This window comes from Phasianus colchicus, chromosome 29, assembly GCF_987193195.1.
Source record: "Phasianus colchicus chromosome 29, bPhaCol1.hap1.1, whole genome shotgun sequence".
In the NCBI taxonomy this organism is placed as follows: Eukaryota; Metazoa; Chordata; class Aves; order Galliformes; family Phasianidae; genus Phasianus; species Phasianus colchicus.
Window position 1 is genome coordinate 4,047,212 of NC_143464.1, and position 22,222 is coordinate 4,069,433.

The 22,222-nt window shown below is 62.6% G+C and overlaps 1 protein-coding gene across 1 annotated transcript in view; it reads left to right on the top strand.

The window, feature by feature from the left end:
* The window catches only part of PHF8 (PHD finger protein 8), a 40,466-nt gene extending 18,479 nt beyond the window's left edge, over positions 1–21,987 (top strand). The window contains 13 exon segments of the mRNA XM_090126325.1: positions 2,561–2,667; positions 5,229–5,320; positions 6,757–6,846; positions 10,034–10,110; positions 11,331–11,476; positions 12,660–12,745; positions 13,968–14,074; positions 15,519–15,671; positions 15,673–15,758; positions 16,764–16,859; positions 18,711–18,820; positions 20,580–20,967; positions 21,649–21,987. Coding sequence (XP_089982451.1) covers positions 2,561–2,667; positions 5,229–5,320; positions 6,757–6,846; positions 10,034–10,110; positions 11,331–11,476; positions 12,660–12,745; positions 13,968–14,074; positions 15,519–15,671; positions 15,673–15,758; positions 16,764–16,859; positions 18,711–18,820; positions 20,580–20,967; positions 21,649–21,737 — 1,627 coding nt within the window. The 3' untranslated portion in view covers positions 21,738–21,987.
* Positions 21,988–22,222: the final 235 nt, after the last annotated feature.

Consider the following 22,222-nt stretch of genomic DNA (forward strand, 5'->3'; position numbering starts at 1 on the left):
ATGGGTCGCTGTGGGTCGCTATGGGTCGCTGTGGGGCGCGCTATGGGTCGCTGTGGGTCACTATGGGTCGCTGTGGGTCGCTATGGGGCGCTGTGGGTCGCGCTATGGGGTGCTGTGAGTCGCTATGGGGCGCTGTGGGTCACTATGGGTCGCGCTCTGGGGCGCTGTGAGTCGCTATGGGGCGCTGTGGGGCGCGCTATGGGGCACTGTGGGTCACTATGGGGCGCTGTGGGTCGCTATGGGGCGCTGTGGGGCGCGCTATGGGTCGCTGTGGGTCACTATGGGTCGCTGTGGGTCGCTATGGGGCGCTGTGGGTCGCGCTATGGGGTGCTGTGAGTCGCTATGGGGCGCTGTGGGTCACTATGGGTCGCGCTCTGGGGCGCTGTGAGTCGCTATGGGGCGCTGTGGGGCGCGCTATGGGGCGCTGTGGGTCACTATGGGGCGCTGTGGGTCGCTATGGGTCGCTGTGGGGCGCGCTATGGGTCGCTGTGGGTCACTATGGGTCGCTGTGGGTCGCTATGGGTCGCTGTGGGTCGCGCTATGGGGCGCTGTGGGTCGCTATGGGGCGCTGTGGGTCACTATGGGTCGCGCTCTGGGGCGCTGTGAGTCGCTATGGGGCGCTGTGGGGCGCGCTATGGGGCACTGTGGGTCACTATGGGGCGCTGTGGGTCGCTATGGGGCGCTGTGGGGCGCGCTATGGGTCGCTGTGGGTCACTATGGGTCGCTGTGGGTCGCGCTATGGGGTGCTGTGAGTCGCTATGGGGCGCTGTGGGTCACTATGGGTCGCGCTCTGGGGCGCTGTGAGTCGCTATGGGGCGCTGTGGGGCGCGCTATGGGGCGCTGTGGGTCGCTATGGGGCGCTGTGGGTCGCTATGGGTCGCTGTGGGGCGCGCTATGGGTCGCTGTGGGTCACTATGGGTCGCTGTGGGTCGCTATGGGGCGCTGTGGGTCGCGCTATGGGGTGCTGTGAGTCGCTATGGGGCGCTGTGGGTCACTATGGGTCGCGCTCTGGGGCGCTGTGAGTCGCTATGGGGCGCTGTGGGGCGCGCTATGGGGCACTGTGGGTCGCTATGGGGCGCTGTGGGTCGCTATGGGTCGCTGTGGGGCGCGCTATGGGTCGCTGTGGGTCACTATGGGTCGCTGTGGGTCTCTATGGGGCGCTGTGGGTCGCGCTATGGGGTGCTGTGAGTCGCTATGGGGCGCTGTGGGTCACTGTGGGTCGCGCTCTGGGGCGCGCTATGGGGCGCTGTGGGGCGCGCTATGGGGCGCTGTGGGTCGCTATGGGGCGCTGTGGGTCGCTATGGGTCGCTGTGGGGCGCGCTATGGGTCGCTGTGGGTCACTATGGGTCGCTGTGGGTCGCTATGGGGCGCTGTGGGTCGCGCTATGGGGTGCTGTGAGTCGCTATGGGGCGCTGTGGGTCACTATGGGTCGCGCTCTGGGGCGCTGTGAGTCGCTATGGGGCGCTGTGGGGCGCGCTATGGGGCACTGTGGGTCACTATGGGGCGCTGTGGGTCGCTATGGGGCGCTGTGGGGCGCGCTATGGGTCGCTGTGGGTCACTATGGGTCGCTGTGGGTCGCTATGGGGCGCTGTGGGTCGCGCTATGGGGTGCTGTGAGTCGCTATGGGGCGCTGTGGGTCACTATGGGTCGCGCTCTGGGGCGCTGTGAGTCGCTATGGGGCGCTGTGGGGCGCGCTGTGGGGCACTGTGGGTCACTATGGGGCGCTGTGGGTCGCTATGGGGCGCTGTGGGGCGCGCTATGGGTCGCTGTGGGTCACTATGGGTCGCTGTGGGTCGCTATGGGGCGCTGTGGGTCGCGCTATGGGGTGCTGTGAGTCGCTATGGGGCGCTGTGGGTCACTATGGGTCGCGCTCTGGGGCGCTGTGAGTCGCTATGGGGCACTGTGGGGCGCTGTGGGTCGCGCTATGGGGCGCTGTGAGTTGCTATGGGTTGCGCTGTGGGGCGCTGTGGGTCGCGCTATGGGGCGCTATGGGTCACACTATGGGGCGCTGTGGGTCGCTATGGGGCGCTGTGGGTCGCGCTATGGGTTGCGCTGTGGGTTGCTATGGGTTGCGCTGTGGGTCGCTGTGGGGCGCTGTGGGTCGCGCTATGGGGCGCTGTGGGTCGCGCTATGGGGCGCTGTGGGGCGCTGTGGGGCGCTATGGGGCGCTGTGGGTCGCGCTATGGGGCGCTGTGGATCACTATGGGTCGCGCTGTGGGGCGCTGTGGGTCGCGCTGTGGGTCGCGCTGTGGGTCGCGCTGTGGGGCGCTATGGGGCGCTATGGGGCGCTGTGGGTCGCGCTATGGGGCGCTATGGGGCGCTGTGGGTCACTATGGGTTGCGCTCTGGGGCGCTGTGGGTCGCTATGGGGCACTGTGGGTCACTATGGGGCGCTGTGGCTCGTGCTGTGGGGCGCTATGGGGCGCTGTGGGGCGCTATGGGGCGCTGTGGGTCGCGCTGTGGGGCGCTGTGGGGCGCTATGGGGCGCTATGGGGCGCTGTGGGGCGCTATGGGGCGCTGTGGGGCGCTGTGGGGCGCTATGGGGCGCTGTGGTGCTGCAGGGCGTACGAGATGCAGCGGCGGCTGAGCTCCCCGGCGCTCTGCACCTTCCCCAACTTCGAGACCATCTGCTGGTACGTGGGGCGCCACCTGCTGGACACCTTCCGAGGTGGGTCCCGGGGGGCCGGGGGGAGCTTGGGGGTCCCGGCCCCGCGCCTGGGGGTCCGGGGGGTCCTGGGGGGATTCCAGCCCCTGCTTGGGCGTCCTGGGGGGATTCTGGGGGCCCCAGCCCCACACCTGGGGGTCTCAGCCCCACACCTGGGGGTTCTGGGGGTCCTGGGAGGCTTCCAGCCCCACACCTGGGGGTCCTGGGGGGATTCTGAGGATTCCCAGCCCCACACTTTAGGGTCTCAGCCCCACGCCTGGGGGTCCTGGGGGGATTCTGAGGGGTCCCAGCCCCACACCTGGTGGGATTCTGGGGGTCCCAGCCCCACACTTGGGGGTCTCGGCCCCACACCTGGGGGTTCTGGGGGTCCTGGGAGGCTTCCAGCCCCACGCCTGGGGGTCCTGGGGGGATTCCAGCCCCACACCTGGGGGCCTTGGGGAGATTCTAAGTGGTCCCTGCCCCACACTTGGGGGTCTCAGCCCCACGCCCGGGAGTCCTGGGGGGCTTCCAGCCCCACCCCTGGGGGTCCTGGGGAGATTCTGACAGGTCCCAGTCCCACACTTGGGGGTCCTGGGGGATTCTGGGAGGTTCCAGCCCCACACTTGGGGGTCTCAGCCCTACACTTGTGGGCCTGGGTTGAACTTGGGGGTCCCAGACCCACATTTGAGGGTCCCAGCCCCACACTTGGGGGTTTCAGCCCCACACTTGTGGGTCTGTGTTGAACTTGGGGGTCTCAGCCCCACACTTGGGGGTCTGGATTGAACTCGGGAGTCCCAGCCCCACACTTGAGGGTCTCAGCCCCACACTTGGGGGTCTGGGTGAACTTGGGGGTCCCAACCCCACACTTGTGGGCCTGGATTGAACTCGGGAGTCCCAGCCCCACACTTGGGGGTCCCAGCCCCACACTTGGGGGCTCTGGGGGTCCCGGCCCCACACTTGGGGGTCTGGGTGAACTTGGGGGTCCCAGCCCCACACTTGTGGGCCTGGATTGAACTCGGGAGTCCCAGCCCCACACTTGGGGGTCCCAGCCCCACACTTGGGGGCTCTGGGGGTCCCGGCCCCACACTTGGGGGTCTGGGTGAACTTGGGGGTCTGAGCCCCACACTTGTGGGTTTGTGTTGAACTTGGGGGTCCCAGCCCCACACTTGGGGGTCTCAGCCCCACACTTGGGGGTCTGGGTGAACTTGGGGGTCCCAGCCCCACACTTGTGGGCCTGGATTGAACTTGGGGGTCCCAACCCCACACTTGGGGGTCTCAGCCCCACACTTGGGGGTCTGGGTGAACTCGGGAGTCCCAGCCCCACACTTGGGGGTTTCAGCCCCACACTTGTGGGTCTGTGTTGAACTTGGGGGTCTCAGCCCCACACTTGGGGGTCTGGATTGAACTCGGGAGTCCCAGCCCCACACTCGGGAGTCCCAGCCCCACACTTGGGGGTCCCAGCCCCACACTTGTGGGCCTGGGTTGAACTTGGGGGTCCCAACCCCACACTTGGGGGTCCCAGCCCCACGCTTGGGGGTCTGGGTGAACTTGGGGGTCCCAGCCCCACACTTGTGGGCCTGGGTTGAACTTGGGAATCCCAGCCCCACACTTGGGGGTCCCAGCCCCACACTTGGGGGCTCTGGGGGTCCCGGCCCCACACTTGGGGGTCTGGGTGAACTTGGGGGTCCCAGCCCCACACTTGTGGGCCTGGATTGAACTCGGGAGTCCCAGCCCCACACTTGGGGGTCCCAGCCCCACACTTGGGGGCTCTGGGGGTCCCGGCCCCACACTTGGGGGTCTGGGTGAACTTGGGGGTCTGAGCCCCACACTTGTGGGTTTGTGTTGAACTTGGGGGTCCCAGCCCCACACTTGGGGGTCTCAGCCCCACACTTGGGGGTCTGGGTGAACTTGGGGGTCCCAGCCCCACACTTGTGGGCCTGGATTGAACTTGGGGGTCCCAACCCCACACTTGGGGGTCTCAGCCCCACACTTGGGGGTCTGGGTGAACTCGGGAGTCCCAGCCCCACACTTGGGGGTTTCAGCCCCACACTTGTGGGTCTGTGTTGAACTTGGGGGTCTCAGCCCCACACTTGGGGGTCTGGATTGAACTCGGGAGTCCCAGCCCCACACTCGGGAGTCCCAGCCCCACACTTGGGGGTCCCAGCCCCACACTTGTGGGCCTGGGTTGAACTTGGGGGTCCCAACCCCACACTTGGGGGTCCCAGCCCCACGCTTGGGGGTCTGGGTGAACTTGGGGGTCCCAGCCCCACACTTGTGGGCCTGGGTTGAACTTGGGAATCCCAGCCCCACACTTGGGGGTCCCAGCCCCACACTTGGTGGCTCTGGGGGTCCCAGCCCCACACTTGGGGGTCTGGGTGAACTTGGGGGTCCCAGCCCCACACTTGTGGGCCTGGGTTGAACTTGGGGGTCCCAACCCCACACTTGTGGGTTTGTGTTGAACTTGGGGGTCCCAGCCCCACACTTGGGGGTCTCAGTGAACTTGGGGATCCGAGCCCCACACTTGGGGGTCCCAGCCCCACACTTGTGGGTCGTGTTCCCCCCCCCCCCCCCCCCAATTCCCGCAGGTCTGCGGGAGAACCGGCGCCCCCCAGCGGCGTATTTGGTGCAGGGCGCCAAGGCGCTCACGGCCGCCTTCCGGGCGTGGACGCGGAGAGAGGTGGGGGGGGGGGATTAATTAGGGGGGGGTCCTTAATTAGGGGGGGTCCTTAATTAGGGGGGGGGTCCTTAATTGGGGGGAGGGTTTTTAATTGGGGGTCGGGGTCCTCATTTGGTACGGGAGGTTTTTAATTGGGGGGGGGGGTGTTTAATGAAGGGGGGGTGCCTCGTTTGGGATGGGGGGGGTCTTTAATTAGGGGTTTCTTAATTAGGGGGGGCCTTAATTAGGGAAGGGTGGGCGTTAGTTGGGAGGGAGGATTCTTAATTGGGGGGGGCTCATATGGGAGGTCTTTAATTAGGGGGTGGGGGTCCCGCATTTGGGATGTGGTCCTTGATTGGGGGGGGGTCCTTAATTAGGGGGGGTCCTTAATTAGGGGGGGGGTCCTTAATTGGGGGGAGGGTTTTTAATTGGGGGTCGGGGTCCTCATTTGGTACGGGAGGTTTTTAATTGGGGGGGGGTGTTCTGCATTTGGGGGGGGTGCTTAATTGGGGGGGGTCTTCTTAATTGGAGGGGGTCCTTAATTTGGGGCAGTCCCTCATTTGGGGGGGGGGGGTGCTTAATTAAGGGGGGGGTGCTTAATTTGGAGGGGAGTCCTTAATTGAGGGGGGTCCTTAATTAGGGAAGGGGGCCCTCAATTGGGGGGGGGTCCCTCATTTATTTTTTAGGGGGGTCAGATGGGATTTTGGGGGCTGGGGGGGGGTCTTAATTGGGGGGGTCCTCATTAAGGAGGGGGGGGGCCCTAATTAGGGGGACCTTAATTAGGGAAGGGGGTCCTCAATTGGGGGGGGGGTCCCTCATTTTTTTGGGGGGGGTCAGATGGGATTTGGGGGGATGGGGCTGGGCGGGTCCCAGTGAAATTTGGGGGGGGGGTCTTAATTGGGGGGGTTCCTAATTAGCCTAATTAGGGGGTCCTTAATTAGGGAAGGGGGTTTTCAATTTGGGGGGGTCCCTCTTTCTTTTGGGGGGGGTCAGATGGGATTTGGGGGCTGGGGGGGGTCTTAATTGGGGGGGTCCTCATTAAGGAGGGGGGGGGCCCTAATTAGGGGGTCCTTAATTAGGGAAGGGGGTCCTCAACTGGGGGGGGTCCTTCATTTTTTTGGGGGGGGGGGGGTCAGATGGGACTTTGGGGGCTGTTGGCAGGGGTCCCAGTGAAATTCGGGGGGGGGCTCTTAATTGGGGGGGGTCGTCATTAATGAGGGGGGGGTCCCTAATTAGGAGGGTCCTTAATTAGGGAAGGGGGTCCTCAACTGGGGGGGTCCTTCATTTTTTTTGGGGGGGGGTCAGATGTGATTTGGGGGCTGGGGGCTCCCAGTGAAATTCGGGGGGGGTCCCGGGGAGATTTGTGGTGTGGGGGGGGGGTTGGATTTTGGGGGGGGGTCAGGGGGCGGTGCTGGGTATTTTTTGGGGGGGGTCCTCAATTCCCCCCCCCCCCGCAGGCACTGGAGCAGCACGCGGCTGACATCCCCGAAACGCTGCGGCCGGGGCAGCTGCTCAGGGAGCTGGGCAGGGAGGTGCGCCTCGCACAGGTGCGCCACACTGGGACGGACTGGGAGGGACTGGGAGGGACTGGGAGGGACTGGGATGGGATTGGGGGGGACTGGGAGGGACTGGGAAGGGACTGGGAGGGACTGGGAGGGACTGGGAGGGACTGGGATATACTGGGAGGGACTGGGAAGGGATTGGGAGGGGCTGGGGGGGACTGGGAGGGACTGGGATATACTGGGAGGGACTGGGAAGGGACTGGGACGGGATTGGGGGGACTGGGGGGGACTGGGAGGGACTGGGATGGGATTGGGGGGGACTGGGAAGGGGCTGGGAAGGGACTGGGGGGGACTGGGATGGACTGGGATGGACTGGGAGGGACTGGGATGGACTGGGAGGGACTGGGAGGGACTGGGATATACTGGGAGGGACTGGGGGGGACTGGGAAGGGACTGGGATATACTGGGAGGGACTGGGAAGGGATTGAGAGGGGCTGGGGGGGACTGGGAGGGACTGGGATATACTGGGAGGGACTGGGAAGGGACTGGGACGGGATTGGGGGGACTGGGGGGGACTGGGAGGGACTGGGATGGGATTGGGGGGGACTGGGAAGGGGCTGGGAAGGGACTGGGGGGGACTGGGATGGACTGGGAGGGACTGGGAGGGACTGGGATATACTGGGAGGGACTGGGGGGGACTGGGAAGGGACTGGGATATACTGGGAGGGACTGGGAAGGGATTGGGAGGGGCTGGGGGGGACTGGGAGGGACTGGGGGGGACTGGGAAGGGACTGGGATATACTGGGAGGGACTGGGAAGGGATTGGGAGGGGCTGGGGGGGACTGGGAGGGACTGGGATATACTGGGAGGGACTGGGATGGGACTGGGAGGGACTGGGAGGGACTGGGGGGGACTGGGAAGGGATTGGGGGGACTGGGATGAACTGGGAGGGACTGGGACGGGACTGGGATGGGATTGGGGGGGACTGGGATGTACTGGGAGGGACTGGGGGGGATTGGGAAAGGGATCGGGGTATACTGGGAGGAACTGGGATATACTGGGAAGGACTGGGAAGGGATTGGGAGGGACTGGGATATACTGGGAAGGACTGGGATGTACTGGGGGGGGACTGGGATGAACTGGAATGAACTGGGGGGAGCACTGGGATTTACTGGGATGAATTGGGATGAACTGGGGAGTGCGGCAGTGTGATGTACTGGGATGAACTGGGAGGCACTGGGGTGTACTGGGATGAACTGGGGGGGGCACTGGAACGAACTGGGATGTAGTGGGGTGAACTGGGAAGCACTGGGGGGGCACTGGGACAAACTGGGATGAACTGGGAAGACACAAAGGAGGCACTGGGATGAACTGGGATGGACTGGGAAGAATTTAAGGAGGCACTGGGATCAACTGGGATCGACTGGGAGGCACTGGGATGAAACTGGGATGTACTGGGATGAACTGGGAGGCTCTGGGGGGGAGCAGCGTGATGAACTGGGATGAACTGGGGTGAACTGGGGGGGGGCAGCGTGATGTACTGGGATGAACTGGGATGAACTGGGGTGAACTGGGATGAACTGGGGGGGGGGCAGCGTGATGAACTGGGATGAACTGGGGGGGGGGCAGTGTGATGTACTGGGATGAACTGGGATGAACTGGGGGGGTGCAGCGTGATGAACTGGGATGAACTGGGATGAACTGGGATGAACTGGGGGGGGGGGCAGTGTAATGTACTGGGATGAACTGGGGGGGGGGGGCAGCGTGTTGTACTGGGACGAACTGGGACGAACCGGGCTGACCTTTGACCCCCCCCAGGAGCTGTTCCCGCCGAGTGGGGTGAAGCCGGGCGCCCCCCCCTTCGCCCCCCCCCCTCGTGGCCCCCCCCACGTGACCGCCGCCCACCCCCCCCCACCCGCTGCCGCCCCCCCCCCCCTCCACAGCGACCCCCCCCCAAACAGCAGCGCTCGGCGCCGCCCGCACTGCAGGGCCCCCCCCGAGGAGGAGGAGGAGGAGGAGGTGGGGGGGGGTTGGGGGGTCTTTGTTGGGGGGGGTCTTTGGGGGGGTGGGTGGAATGGGGGGGGTCTTTGGGGGGGGGGTCTTTGGGGGGTGGGTGGAATGGGGGGGGTCTTTTGGGGAGGGGGTCTTTTGGGGGGGTGGGAATGGGGGGGTCTTTGTTGGGGGGTCTTTGGGGGGGGTCTTTTGGGGGGGTGGGAATGGGGGGGGCATTGGGGGGGTCTTTGTGGGGGGGGATTGGGGGGTCTTTGTGGGGGGGGTGTTTGTAGGGGGGTCTTTTGGGGGGGTCTTTTGGGGGGGTCTTTGTGGGGGTCTTTGTGGGGGGTGGGAATGGGGGGGCATTGGGGGGGTCTTTGTGGGGGGGGGTCTTTGGGGAGGGGGGGGATTGGGGGGTCTTTGTGGGGGGGGTGTTTGTAGGTGGGTCTTTTGGGGGGGGTCTTTTGGGGTGGGGTCTTTTGGGGGGTCTTTGTGGGGGGTCTTTGGGGAGGGGGTCTTTTGGGGGGGGTGGGAATGGGGGGGCATTGGGGGGGTCTTTTGGGGGGTGGGAATGGGGGGGTCTTTGTTGGGGGGGTCTTTGGGGAGGGGGGGTTGGGGGGGTCTGTTGGGGGGGTCTTTGGGGAGGGGGTCTTTCGGGGGGTGAGAATGGTGGGGTCTTTGTAGGGGGGTCTTTTGGGGGGTCTTTGGGGGGGGAGTCTTTGGGGAGGGGGGGGATTGGGGGGTGTTTGTGGGGGGGGTCTTTGGGGGGTGGGTGGAATGGGGGGGTCTTTTGGGGGCTCTTTGTGGGGGGGGTCTTTTGGGGGGGGTTGGGGGGGTCTTTGGGGGGGGGTCTTTGTTGGATGGGGAATTGGGGGGTCTTTGTTGGGGGGGGTCTATATGGGGGGGGGGCTTTTGGAGGGGGGACCATAGGGGGGTCTTTGTGGGGGGGGTCTTCTGTGAAGGGGGGGGGTCTTTGTGGGGGGGGGGTCTTGTTGGGGGGTCCTTGGGGGGCGGCATGAGGGGGTCTTTTTGGGGGGGGAATGGCGGGGGGGGTCTTTGCAAAGGGGGGGGGTCTGGAGGGAGGATTGGGGGGCATGGGGGGGGTCTTTGTGGCGGGGGGGGGGTTGAGGTAGGGAAGTGAGGAAGGTGTGTTGTACAGGGGGGGGGAGTTTGGGTTGGGGGGGGGGGGGGGGGGGGGGGCGCGTGAAATTTGGGCTCATTTTGCCCCCCCCCACAACAGCCCCCCAGCTCCAGCCCTGAGGAGACGGACGGAGACTCAGAGGGGGACCCCCAGATCCTGCTGGCCAATGGCGCGCGGTGAGAGACCCCCCCCCAATAAATAGGGGCCCCCCCTTAAAGCAATGCCCCCCATCATAGACCCCCCCCAATAAATAGGGGCCCCCCCTTAAAGAAATGCCCCCCCCAAATAAAATGGGGACCCCCCCCTTAAATGATTTCCCCCCCCCATTATAGGGCCCCCCCCAATAAAATAGGGACCCCCCCTTAAAGCAATGCCCCCCATCGTAGGGCCCCCCCCCAATAAAATAGCCCCCCCCTTAAAGCAATGCCCCCCCATTATAGCCCCCCCCCCAATAAAATAGGGACCCCCCCCAAATGATTTCCCCCCCCCATTATAGGCCCCCCCCAATAAAATAGGGACCCCCCCTTAAAGAAATGCCCCCCCCATTATAGGCCCCCCCCATAAATTGGGGACCCCCCCCTTAAAGCAATGCCCCCTCATCATAGCCCCCCCCCCAATAAAATAGGGACCCCCCCCAAATGATTTCCCCCCCCCATTATAGGACCCCCCCCCACTAAAATATGGCGACCCCCTCTTGAAGGAATAGCCCCCCATCATGCCCCCCCCCCCCCCATTATTAGCAGGACCCCCCCGTTTTAATAGCCCCCCCCCCATAAAATAACTCACCCTGCTGTAGACCCCCCCCCCCATTTTTACAGCCCCCCCCATAATTAGCAGGGTCCCACAATAGCGACCCCCCCCCATTAAATAACGACCCCCCCTTTATTACAGGGACGTCCCTATTATTTTAGGGCCCCCCCCCATTTTTATGACCCCCCCCTTTAATAAGGACTGTTGGGGGGGGGGGCCACACATAGACCCCAATATTGGGATACTGGGGGGGGGGGACATAAGGATGGGGGGGGGGGAACATAAGGACTGGGGGGGGGCACTTGGGGGGGGCCCCCCCTGAAATATTAAGGATCATAGGATGGGGGGGGGTCCCTATTTTCTAAGGGGGGGGCATGGGACCAATTGATGGCACATGGGATGGGGGGGGGGGGTCATGAGGGCCCCCTCCCATATTTTAGGGTCCTGCGGACCCCCCCCCATTTTAAAGAGTTTTTTTTTTGGGGGGGGGGGGCAGCATTAAAGGCTTTGGGGGGGGGGGCAAAATAAAGAGCTATTGGGGGGGGGAGGGGGGGGCAAAATTAAAGAGTGCAAGGAAATAGTTGGGGGGGGGGGTCTTGGGGTTCGTCCCCCCCCCCCAATTTAAAAGTTATCCCCCCCCCTCCAGCACCCGCCGCAGTCGCCGTGTGGGGGGGCCCCGTGCCCCCCCCTCGCCTTCCTGCTCCCCCCCGACCCCCCCCCTGGACCTGGATTCCGAAGAGGATCTGCAGATTGATGAGACCCCCCCCCGGCGCGGCCCCCGCCGCCTGCCCAGTGAGTGCGGACCCCCCCCACAAAAAAAATATGGACCCCCCCCCCCAAACAAGGGGCACAGCCACAAAGAGGACCCCCCCCCCCCCCCCCAGAAATTACAGCCCCCCCCCTCAAAAGATGGAACCTACAAAAAGGGCAGCCCCCCCCCCCCCTCCAAAATCAGGACTCTTCCAAAGGAGGAGCCCCCCCCCCAAAAAAAGAGTCCCCCCCCAAAAAAAAAAGAGTCCCTAAATTTGCCCCCCCCCCAAACCTTCAAAATCGCCCTATAACAAGGATACCCCCCCCCCCCAAAAAAAAATTCCCCTACCCCCCCCCAAAAAAAAACCCAACCCCCCCCAGCTCCCCCCCCCCCACCCAAAGTTCAACCCCTCCCCAAATAGTGACCCCCCCCCCCGAGAAAAAAATTGAAGACCCCTCCCCCCAAAATGAGCCCCTAAATTCACCCCCCCCCAAAAAAAAGTTGCCACAACGAGGACAGCACCCAAAACCTCCCCCCCCCCCAAAACCCCCCCGCCGCCCCCCCCCAAACTGCCCCCCCCCAAAGCCCATCCCCTCCTCGAATAGTGGCCCCCCCAATAGAAAAATTGGACCCCCCCCCTAAAAAAAAACTGAATTTGTGCCCCCCCAGCTCCCCAAAATCATTGTCCAACAACAGGGACACCCCAAAAACCCCTCCCCCCCCCAAAAAAAAAACACCTGACCCCCCCGCAAACCGCCCCCCCCACAAAGTCCGACCCCTCCCCGAATAGTGACCCCCCCCTCATAGAAAAATGTGGCCCCCCCTGCCAGAAATTGCCCCTAAATTTGCCCCCCCCCCCCAGCACCCAAAATTGTTCTCCAACAACAGGGACACCCCAAAAAACCCCTCTTCCCCCCCCCCAAAAAAAAACCCGACCCCCCCCAAACCGCCCCCCCCACAAAGTCCAACCCCTCCTTGAATAGTGACCCCCCCCAATAGAAAAATTGGAGGCCCCCCCTGCCAGAAATTGCCCCTAAATTTGCCCCCCCCCAACACCCAAAGTCACCCTCCAACAACAAGAACACCCCAAAAAAACCCTCTTCCTCCCCCCCCCCAAAAAAAACCCGCCCCCCCCCAAACCGCCCCCCCCACAAAGTCCGACCCCTCCCCGAATAGTGACCCCCCCACCAATGACCCCCCCCCCATTTTTTTGCCCCCCCCCAGGGCTGCCCCGCAAGCTGCCCCGCGCCAAGCCCTGCTCCGACCCCAACCGCGTCCGTGAGCCCGGGGAGGTGGACTTCGACATTGAGGTACAAAATGGGGCTTTATTTTGGGGGGGGGGGGGATTTTGGGCTGGGGGGGGGCAGAGGGTCAACCCCCCCCTCTGTGCCCCCCCCACCCCCACCGCTGTGGGAATGTTTGTTGGGGGGGGGGGCGACGAAAATTCCAACCCCCCCCCTTCCTGTAATGGGTCCTCCTTCCAATAGGGGGCGCTGTTAAAATAAGGACCCCCCCCCCCAGAGCCCCCAAATTTTTAACCCCCCCCCAAAAAAAAAATAAAGACCCCCCCCCCCCACCCAAAATAGGGCTTTTCTAATAGGTGATAGTGTTAAAATGAGGACCCCCCCCCCAAAAAAAGTAGGGACTCCTTTCCCCCCCCCCAAAATGGAATCTCCCCCCAATAGGAGGCAGTGTTAACATGGGGAGCCCCCCCCCCAAAAAAAAAGTGGGGGCCCCCACCCAACCCCCCCCCCAAAAAAAATGGGGTTGCCCCCATCCCTCCCCCCCCCAAGAAAAATGGGGGCTTCCATATTTGTGCCCCCCCCGAAAAAAAAATGAGGGATTTTGAGGAGGGATCCCAGATTTCAGTGCCCCCCCCCAAAATGAAAAGAGATTTTGAGGGGGAGGGGGGTCCGTATTTGTGCCCCCCCCAAAGAAAAGAAAAGAAAATAGGGATATTGAGGGGGGGGTTCCTATATGAGGCATTTTGGGGAGGGGGGGCTCCGGATTTTTGCCCCCCCCCCAGCCCCCAAAAGCCATTCTAATAGTAGGTATATTGAAGGGGGGGTCCATATTTGTGCCCCCCCCCAAAAAAAATAATTGGGATATTGAAGGGGGGGGGGGGGGGCGGGGAGATCCCATATAAAGGATTTGGGGGGGGGTCCAATATTTGTGCCCCCCCCCAGAAAAAAAACCAACCCCAATAATGGGGGTATTGAAGGGGGGGGGGTCCCATATTTGTGCCCCCCCCCCCAAAAGAAAATAATGAGGATTTTGAAGGGGGGGGTGGGGGGGAATCCCATATAAGGGATTTTGAGGGGGGGTCCAATATTTGTGCCCCCCCCTCCCAAAAAAAAAAAAGTCAATAATAGGAATATTGAAGGAGGGAGGATCCCATAGAACAGATTTTGGAGGGGGGGCATCCAATATTTGTGCCCCCCCCCCCCAAATAATAATAAGGGTATTGAAGGGGGGGGGGGTCCCGTCTATTTTGGGGAGGGGGGGTCCCACATTTCCGTGCCCCCCCCGCAGGAGGATTACACCACGGAGGAGGAGGAGGGGGGGGGCAGCGCGGCGGGGCTCCTGCATCTGCTGAAAGCCAGCCGGCAAGTGGGGGGGGCTGAGCTCCCTGCCATCAGGTGGGGGGGGGGGGCGACATCTATTGGGGGGGGGGGTCACACTATGGGGGGGGGGGGCTGAGCTCCCTGCTATCAGGTGGGGGGGGGGGTGACATTTCTTGGGGGGGGGGCAATAAGGGGGGTGGGGGGGGCTGAGCTCCCTGCCATCAGGTGGGGGGGGGCGACATCTATTGGGGGGGGGCTATAAGGGGGGGGGGGTCACATTTGGGGGGGGGGGCTGAGGTCCCTGCTATCAGGTGGGGGGGGGGGTGACATTTCTTGGGGGGGGGTGACATTTGGCGGGGGGGGGCTGAGCTCCCTCATATCAGGTGGGGGGGGGGGCAATAAGGGGGGTAGGGGGGGCTGAGCTCCCTGCTATCAGGTGTGGGGGGGGCGACATCTATTGGGGGGGGGGCAATAAGGGGGGTGGGGGGGGCTGAGCTCCCTGCTATCAGGTGTGGGGGGGGCGACATTTATTGGGGGGGGGCTATAAGGGGGGGGGGGTCACATTTGGGGGGGGGGGGGCTGAGGTCCCTGCTATCAGGTGGGGGGGGGAGTGAGATTTCTTGGGGGGGGGCCAATAAGGGGGGTGGGGGGGGCTGAGTTCCCTGCTATCAGGTGGGGGGGGGGCGACATTTATTGGGGGGGGGGGTCACATTTTGGGGGGGGGTCTGAGCTTCCTGGTATCAGGTGGGGGGGGGGGGCGACATTTATTGGGGGGGGGCAATAAGGGGGGTGTGGGGGGGTGACATTTGTTGGGGGGGGGCTCACATTTTGGGGGTGGGGGGGCTGAGCAACCTGCTATCAGGTGGGGGGGGGGGGTCACATTTTGGGGAGGGGTCGGACTTTGTGGGGGGGGCAGTTTGGGGGGGCGGTGGGTCGGGGTTTTTTTTGGGGGGGGGGTTGGGGGTGTCCCTGTTGTTGGAGGGTGACTTTGGGTGTTGGGGGGGGGCAAATTTAGGGGTTTTTTTTGGGGGGCCGGGGGGGGCGCATTTTTCTATGGGGGGGGTCACTATTCAAGGAGGGGTCGGAGTTTGTGGGGGGGGTGGTTTGGGGGGGGTCGGGTGTTTTTTTTTGGGGGGGGAGGGGTTTTTTGGGGTGTCCCTGTTGATGGAGGGTGACTTTGGGGGTTGGGGGGGCAATTTCGGGGGGGGGGGGGGCTGAGCTCCCTGCTATCAGGTGGGGGGGGGGGTGAGATTTATTGGGGGGGGCTGAGCTCCTTGCTCTCACGTGGGTGGGAAGAGATTTATTGGGGGGGGGGGTCCTTAATTTTAACCCCCCCCCTCAATGCTGGACCAAAACTGGGGTGGGGGGGGGGAGCTCGTATTGGGGATACGGGGGGGGGGGGGAGCATCGCATTGGGAACACGTGGGGGGGGCTGTATGAAAATGGGGAGACCCCCCCCCCAAATTAAATACGTGCCCCCCCCCCCCCCAATTAAAATACGCCCCCCCCCCCCTTGCAGTGAGGCCCCCGCCTCCCCCAGCACCCGTGAAGCCATTCAGGGAATGCTCCGCATGGCCAACCTTCCCGGTGCCCCCCCCGGCCCCCCCCCCCATTTCTGGCCCCCTCCCCCAGCAGAACGAAGCGCTTTTAATCCGGGGGGGGGTCCGGCCCCCCCCCCCGCCCCCCCCTCGCAGCACTGATAGCGAGGAGGGGGACGAGCAGGACAGCCTGGGGGCCTGCTTTAAGGATGCGGAGTACAGTGAGTGGGGGGGCTGTTTTTTTTTGGGGGGGGGGATGTTGGGAGGGGGGGGGCTTGGAAGTTGGGGGGGGATCCAGGGTATTTGGGGGGGGGTCGTTAAAATGCAAGGGGTCCCAGGGGGGATTTGGGGGGGGGGGGTTGAATGGGGGGGGTCCTTAACATGGGGGTGGAATTTGGGGAGGATTTAGGGGGGGGTCTGGAAATTTGGGGGGGTTTGGGGGGGCTGGAAATTTGGGGGGGGGTTTGAATGGGGGGGGTCCAGGAGTTTGGGGGGGGGGGTTAAGATTGAGGGGGGGGGCTTGGAATATTGGGGGATCCAGGATATTTGGGGGGGGTCGTTAAAATTCAAGGGGTCCTGGGGGGATTTGGGGGTTGGGGGTTGAATGGGGGGGGGTCTTTCACATGGGGGTGGAAATTGGGAAGGATTTGGGGGGGGGTCTGGAAATTTGGGGGGGGCCTGGATGGGGGGGGTCCAGAAGTTTGGGGGGGGGGCTTAAAATTGAGGGGGGGGGCTTGGAATATTGGGGGATCCAGGATATTTGGGGGGGGTCGTTAAAATTCAAGGGGTCCTGGGGGGGGGATTTTGGGCTGGTGTTTGAATGGGGGGGGGGGGTCCTTAAATTGGAAGGGGGGGGGGGAGATGTCCAGAAATTTAGGGGGGGGGTCGGTGGGGGGGGGTGGAATTTGGGGGGGAGGGGGGTGTTCCTAAAAATTGGTGGGGGGTCCTTGGGGAGATTTGGAGGCGGGGGGGGGGGGCAGTGTCTGGATGTGGGGGGGGGGGGGGGCTTCCAGGAATTTGGGGGGGGGGGTTTGGATGGGGGGGGTGTCCAGGAATTTGGGGAGGGGGGGGGATTTGAGAGGGGGGGATTTTGATGCAAGACAGGGGGGGAAGGAGGGGGAATTTGGGGAGGGGAGATCCTTAGGATTTGAGGATTTGGGGTTTTTTTTTGGGGGGGGGGGGGGGGGGCTAAAATTAATGCCCCCCCCCCTGACCCCCCCCCCCAGTTTACCCCTCCCTGGAGTCAGACGAGGACGACCCAGCGCTGAAGTCCCTCCCCAAGAGGAAAAAAGCCACCGATGACGCCCCATGGAGCCCCAAAGGTTGGGGACCCCCCCCCCAAATGCCTGCCCCCCCCCCATTTGTGCCCCCCCCCCTATTTGTACTCCCCCCCATATCCCCCCCCCAATAACCTCTGCCCTCCCCATACCCACCTCCATACGTGCCCCCCCCCCATACGTGCCCCCCCCCCCCAACAACCAGTGCCCCCCCCATTGGCCCCCCCATATAACCTGCGCCCCCCCCATGGCCCCCCCTCCCCATATCAACCCCCTAATAACCAGTGCCCCCCCCCTCCCACACGTGCCCCCCTCACTAACCATTGCCCCCTCCGTATGTGCCCCCCCCCCGATAACCTGTGCCCCCCCCATATGTGCCCCCCCCGTATGCCCCCACCAATAATCCTTGGCCCCCCCCCATGCTCCCCCCAATAACCAGTGCCCCCCCAATACCTATTGCCCCCCCATATGTGCCAACCCCAATAATCATTGCCCCCCCCATGTGCCCCCCCGTACCCCCCCATGTACCCCCCCACTGACTATTGCCCCCCCCATATATGCCCCCCCCATATGCTCCCTCTATACCCCCGATACGTGCCCCCCCACATGTGCCCCCCCCCACTAACCAGTGCCCCCCCATACGCCCCCCCAATCCCTATTGCCCCCCTATATATGCCCCCCCCATATGCTCCCCCTATACCCCTGATACGTGCCCCCCCCATGTATGGCCCCCCCCATATGTGCCCCCCCCACACTCTCCCCACTAACCATTGGCCCCCCCCACATGTCCCCCCCCCATATATACCCCCAATACGTGCCCCCCCCATATATGCCCCCCCCATATGTGCCCCCCCCACGCCCCCCCACTAACCATTGCCCCCCCCATATGTGCCCCCCATATGTGCCCCCCATATGTGCCCGCCATATGTGCCCCCCCCTGTGCCCCCCAATAGCCATTTGCCCCCCATATGTGCCCCCCCCATATGTACCCCCCCCAATATGGGCCCCCCCTTACGCCCCCCCAATCCCTATTGCCCCCCCATATATGCCCCCCCATATGCTCCCCCTATACCCCCGATACGGGCCCCCCCCATATATGGCCCCCCCCATATGTGCCCCTCCACAATCCCCCACTAACCATTGCCCCCCATATGTGCCCCCCATATTTGCCCCCCCATGTGACCCCCCCATATGTACCCCCCCATATGTGGCCCCCCATATGCCCCCCAATACCTATTGCCCCCCCCATATGTGCCCCCCCCATATGTGTCCCCCCCACACCCCCCCCACTAACCATTGGCCCCCCCCATATGTGCCCCCCATATGTGCCCCCCCCCCGTGCCCCCCAATAGCCATTTGCCCCCCATATGTACCCCCCCATATGTACCCCCCCCTACATGTGCCCCCCCCATATATGGCCCCCCCCATATGTGCCCCCCCCCCACTAACCATTGGCCCCCCCCATATGTACCCCCATGTGCCCCCAATAGCCATTTGCCCCCCATATGTACCCCCCCATATGTACCCCCCCCCACATGTGCCCCCCCCATATATACCCCTGATACGTGCCCCCCCCATATATGGCCCCCCCCATATGTGCCCCCCCCACACCCCCCACTAACCATTGCCCCCCATATGTGCCCCCCCATATGTGCCCCCCCACATGTGCCCCCCCATACGCCCCCCCAATCCCTATTGCCCCCCCCATATATGGCCCCCCCCACACCCCCCCACTAACCATTGCCCCCCCCATATGTACCCCCCATGTGCCCCCCAATAGCCATTTGCCCCCCATATGTACCCCCCCCACGTGCCCCCCCCCCCACACGTGCCCCCCCCCCCCAAACCCCCCCCCACTAACCGCTGCCCCCCCCCCCCCTTGTTGCCCCCCCCCAGCCCGCGTGACGCCGTCGCTGCCCCGCCAGAGCCGCCCGGTGCGGGAGGGCACTCGGGTGGCTTCCGTGGAGACGGGGCTGGCGGCCGCCGCAGCCAAACTGGCCCAGCAGGTGGGTTTGGGCTGAAATCCACCCCTTTTGGGACTTTGGGGCTTTTGGAGCATTTCTGTCTATGGGGTTTTGGGGTGATTTGGGGTTTTTTGGGGGGATTTGGGGGGCTGCTCCCCCCCCACTGCTGTTAATTCAGAGGCGTTCTGTCAATGTGATGCTTCGGGGTCCATTGATCCCATGGGGAATTTTGGGGTGAATTCCATCAATTTTGGGTCCGTTTGGGATTTTAGGGTTTTGTAGCATTTCTATCTATGGGGTTTTGGGGTATTTTGGGGTTTTTTGGGGGGGATTTGGGGGGCTGCTCCCCTGTTAATTCAGAGGCGTTCTGTCATTGTGATGCTTTGGGGTCCATTGATCCCATGGGGAATTTTGGGCTGAATTCTGTCAATTTTGGGTTCGTTTGGGATTTTAGGTTTTGTAGCATTTCTACCTATTGGGTTTGGGGGCTTTTTGGGGTATTTTGGGTTTTTTGGGGGATTTGGGGGGGCTGCTCCCCTGTTAATTCAGAGGCGTTCTGTCAATGTGATGCTTTGGGGTCCATTGATCCCATGGGGAATTTTGGGTCAAATTCCATCAATTTTGGGTCCGTTTGGGGTTTTAGCATTTTTTAGCATTTCTATCTATGGGGTTTTGGGGCTTTTTGGGGTATTTTGGGGGCTGCTCCCCCCCTCTGCTGTTAATTTGGAGGCGTTCTGTCAATATGGTGCTTTGGGGTCCATTGATCCCATGGGGAATTTTGGGCTGAATTCCATCAATTTTGGGTCTGTTTGGGCTTTTAGGGTTTTGTAGCATTTCTGTTTATGGGGTTTTGGGGTATTTTGGGGTTTTTTGGGGGGGATTTGGGGGGCTGCTCCCCCCCCAACTGCTGTTAATTTGGAGGCGTTCTGTCATTGTGATGCTTTGGGGTCCATTGATCCCATGGGGAATTTTGGGCTGAATTCTGTCAATTTTGGGTCTGTTTCAGATTTTAGGATTTTGTAGCATTTCTGTCTATGGGGTTTTGGGGTATTTTGGGGTTTTTTGGGGGGGATTTGGGGGGCTGCTCCCCCCCCACTGCTGTTAATTTGGAGGGGGTTCTGTCAATGTGACGCTTTGGGGTCCATTGATCCCATGGGGAATTTTGGGCTGAATTCCATCAATTTTGGGTCCGTTTGGGATTTTAGCATTTTGTAGCATTTCTACCTATTGGGTTTGGGGGCTTTTTGGGGTATTTTGGGTTTTTTGGGGGATTTGGGGGGCTGCTCCCCCCCCAGTGCTGTTAATTTGGAGGCGTTCTGTCATCGTGGTGCATTGATCCCATGGGGAATTTTGGGTCAAATTCCATCAATTTTGGGTCCGTTTGGGATTTTAGGTTTTTGTAGCATTTCTGTCTATGGGGTTTTGGGGCTTTTTGGGTTTTTGGGGGGATTTTGGGGGCTGCTCCCCCCCTCTGCTGTTAATTCGGAGGCGTTCTGTCAATGTGATGCTTTGGGGTCCATTGATCCCATGGGGAATTTTGGGCTGAATTCCATCAGTTTTGGGTCCGTTTGGGATTTTAGGGTTTTGTAGCATTTCTGTCTATGGGGTTTTGGGGCTTTTTGGGGTATTTTGGGACGGTCTCCCCCCCCCCCCATTGTGATTTCTTTGATTGGGGGGGGTGGGTTCTGTATGGGGTCTCAGCTGACTTCAAAATTCCTACAGGATTTTTGGGGTGAATTCTGATGATTTTGGGGTTCTCCCCCCCCCCCGTTTTGTTTTTTTTTTCCTCTCCCCCCCCCAGGAGCACCGGAAGCTGCAACGCCGGAAGGGTCCACCCAAACGTCGCCCCCCCTCCCCCCCCAGCCCAGAAGAAGAAACCCCCGAATTGGGGGGGGGGCTGGGGGGGGGCGGTGACCCCGACCCGGATTTGGGGGGAATGGAGGCGGATTTGGGGCCGTCGGAACCCGAAGCGGAATTGGGAGGGGGAGTAGGGGGGGGGGGAGCTGGGGATGCTGACCCCCCCCCGGCGGAAGCTTCGTACCCCCCCAGTTTGGCTGATCATGAATACACGGCGAGGCCCGGGGGGGGCGCGGGGGGGGTCCTGGGAAGAGCCCCCACCCCAATGGCACCTGGGGTCTTTCTCACTCAACGGCGGCCCCCCCCCGGAACGGCCGGGACCCCCGGGCAGGGTGAGTGGGGGGGGGTCGGGGGGGGGCATTAATAGGGGGTTTTATGGGGGGGGGTCCATTATTGGGGTTTTTATAAGGGGGGCTTCACTATTGGGGCCCATAATTGGGGGGGGGGTTCATTTGGGGGGGGGTGCATTATTGGGGGGGCCATTATTGGGGTTTTTATAGGGGGGTCCACTATTGGGGTCCATAATTGGGAGGGGGGTTATTTGGGGGGGGGGGTGCATTATTGGGGGCCATTAATAGGGGGTTTTATTGGGGGGGTCCACTATTGGGGGGTTTTATTGGGGGGGGGTCCATTACTGGGGTTTTTATGGGGGGGGTCCACTATTGGGGTCTTTATGGGGGGGGGAGGGGGGAGTCCATTATTGGAGGCCATAATTGGAGGTTTTTATGGGGGGGGTCCATTATTGGGGGGGGTCCATTATTGGGGTCCATAATTGGGGGTTTTTATGGGGGGGGGTCCATTATTGGGGTTTTTATGGGGGCGTTCCATTACTGGGGCCATAATTGGGGGGTTTTATTGGGGGGGGGGGTCTATGATTTGGTTCTTTATTGGGGGGGGGGGGGGGTTGTTTTTTTTTTAATTTGGGGGGGGGGGGTGTCCATAATCGGGGTGGGGCCGTGACGTCACGCAGCGTGATGACGTCACCGCGCTGACGTCACCCCCCCCCCCAATAGGGAAGCGCCCCAAGAAAGGCCTGGCCACCGCCAAGCAGCGCCTGGGCCGCATCCTTAAGATCCACCGCAACGGCAAGCTGCTGCTCTGAGGGCGGGGCCACGGGGGGCCACGCCCCCTTGTGGGCGGGGCCAGCACCAAACCACGCCCCACCAGGCGGTGCTTGCGCCGAAGCCACGCCCCTCCTGATTGACTGACTCCGCCGGAAGGGGGCGGGGCGATGGGTAAGCCACGCCCTCTCCTCGCCCCGCCCCTCCTCAGCTCTTTCTCTTCAGGTTTTGTAGGCGGGGCCGGAAGGTGAGGACCCGCCCCTACTTTTGTATTTGTTAGAATAATAAAAAGAAGTTAAAAAAAAAAGAATTGAGAAATCTGGGCTCCGGCTGAGGAATGGGGGTGGGGGGGGGAAGTCTCGCGAGATTTCACGAGGGATCGAAGGGGAAATGGGGGCTGCGAGTCTCGCGAGATTTTCGCGGCGGGAGCCTGCAGCTCGCGAGAGCTCGGCGCCGTTTTCTCGCGTGAGCTGAGCTCAGCCGTTTTCTCGCGAGAGTTGAGGTGCAGCTGAGGGAGGGCCGCGCC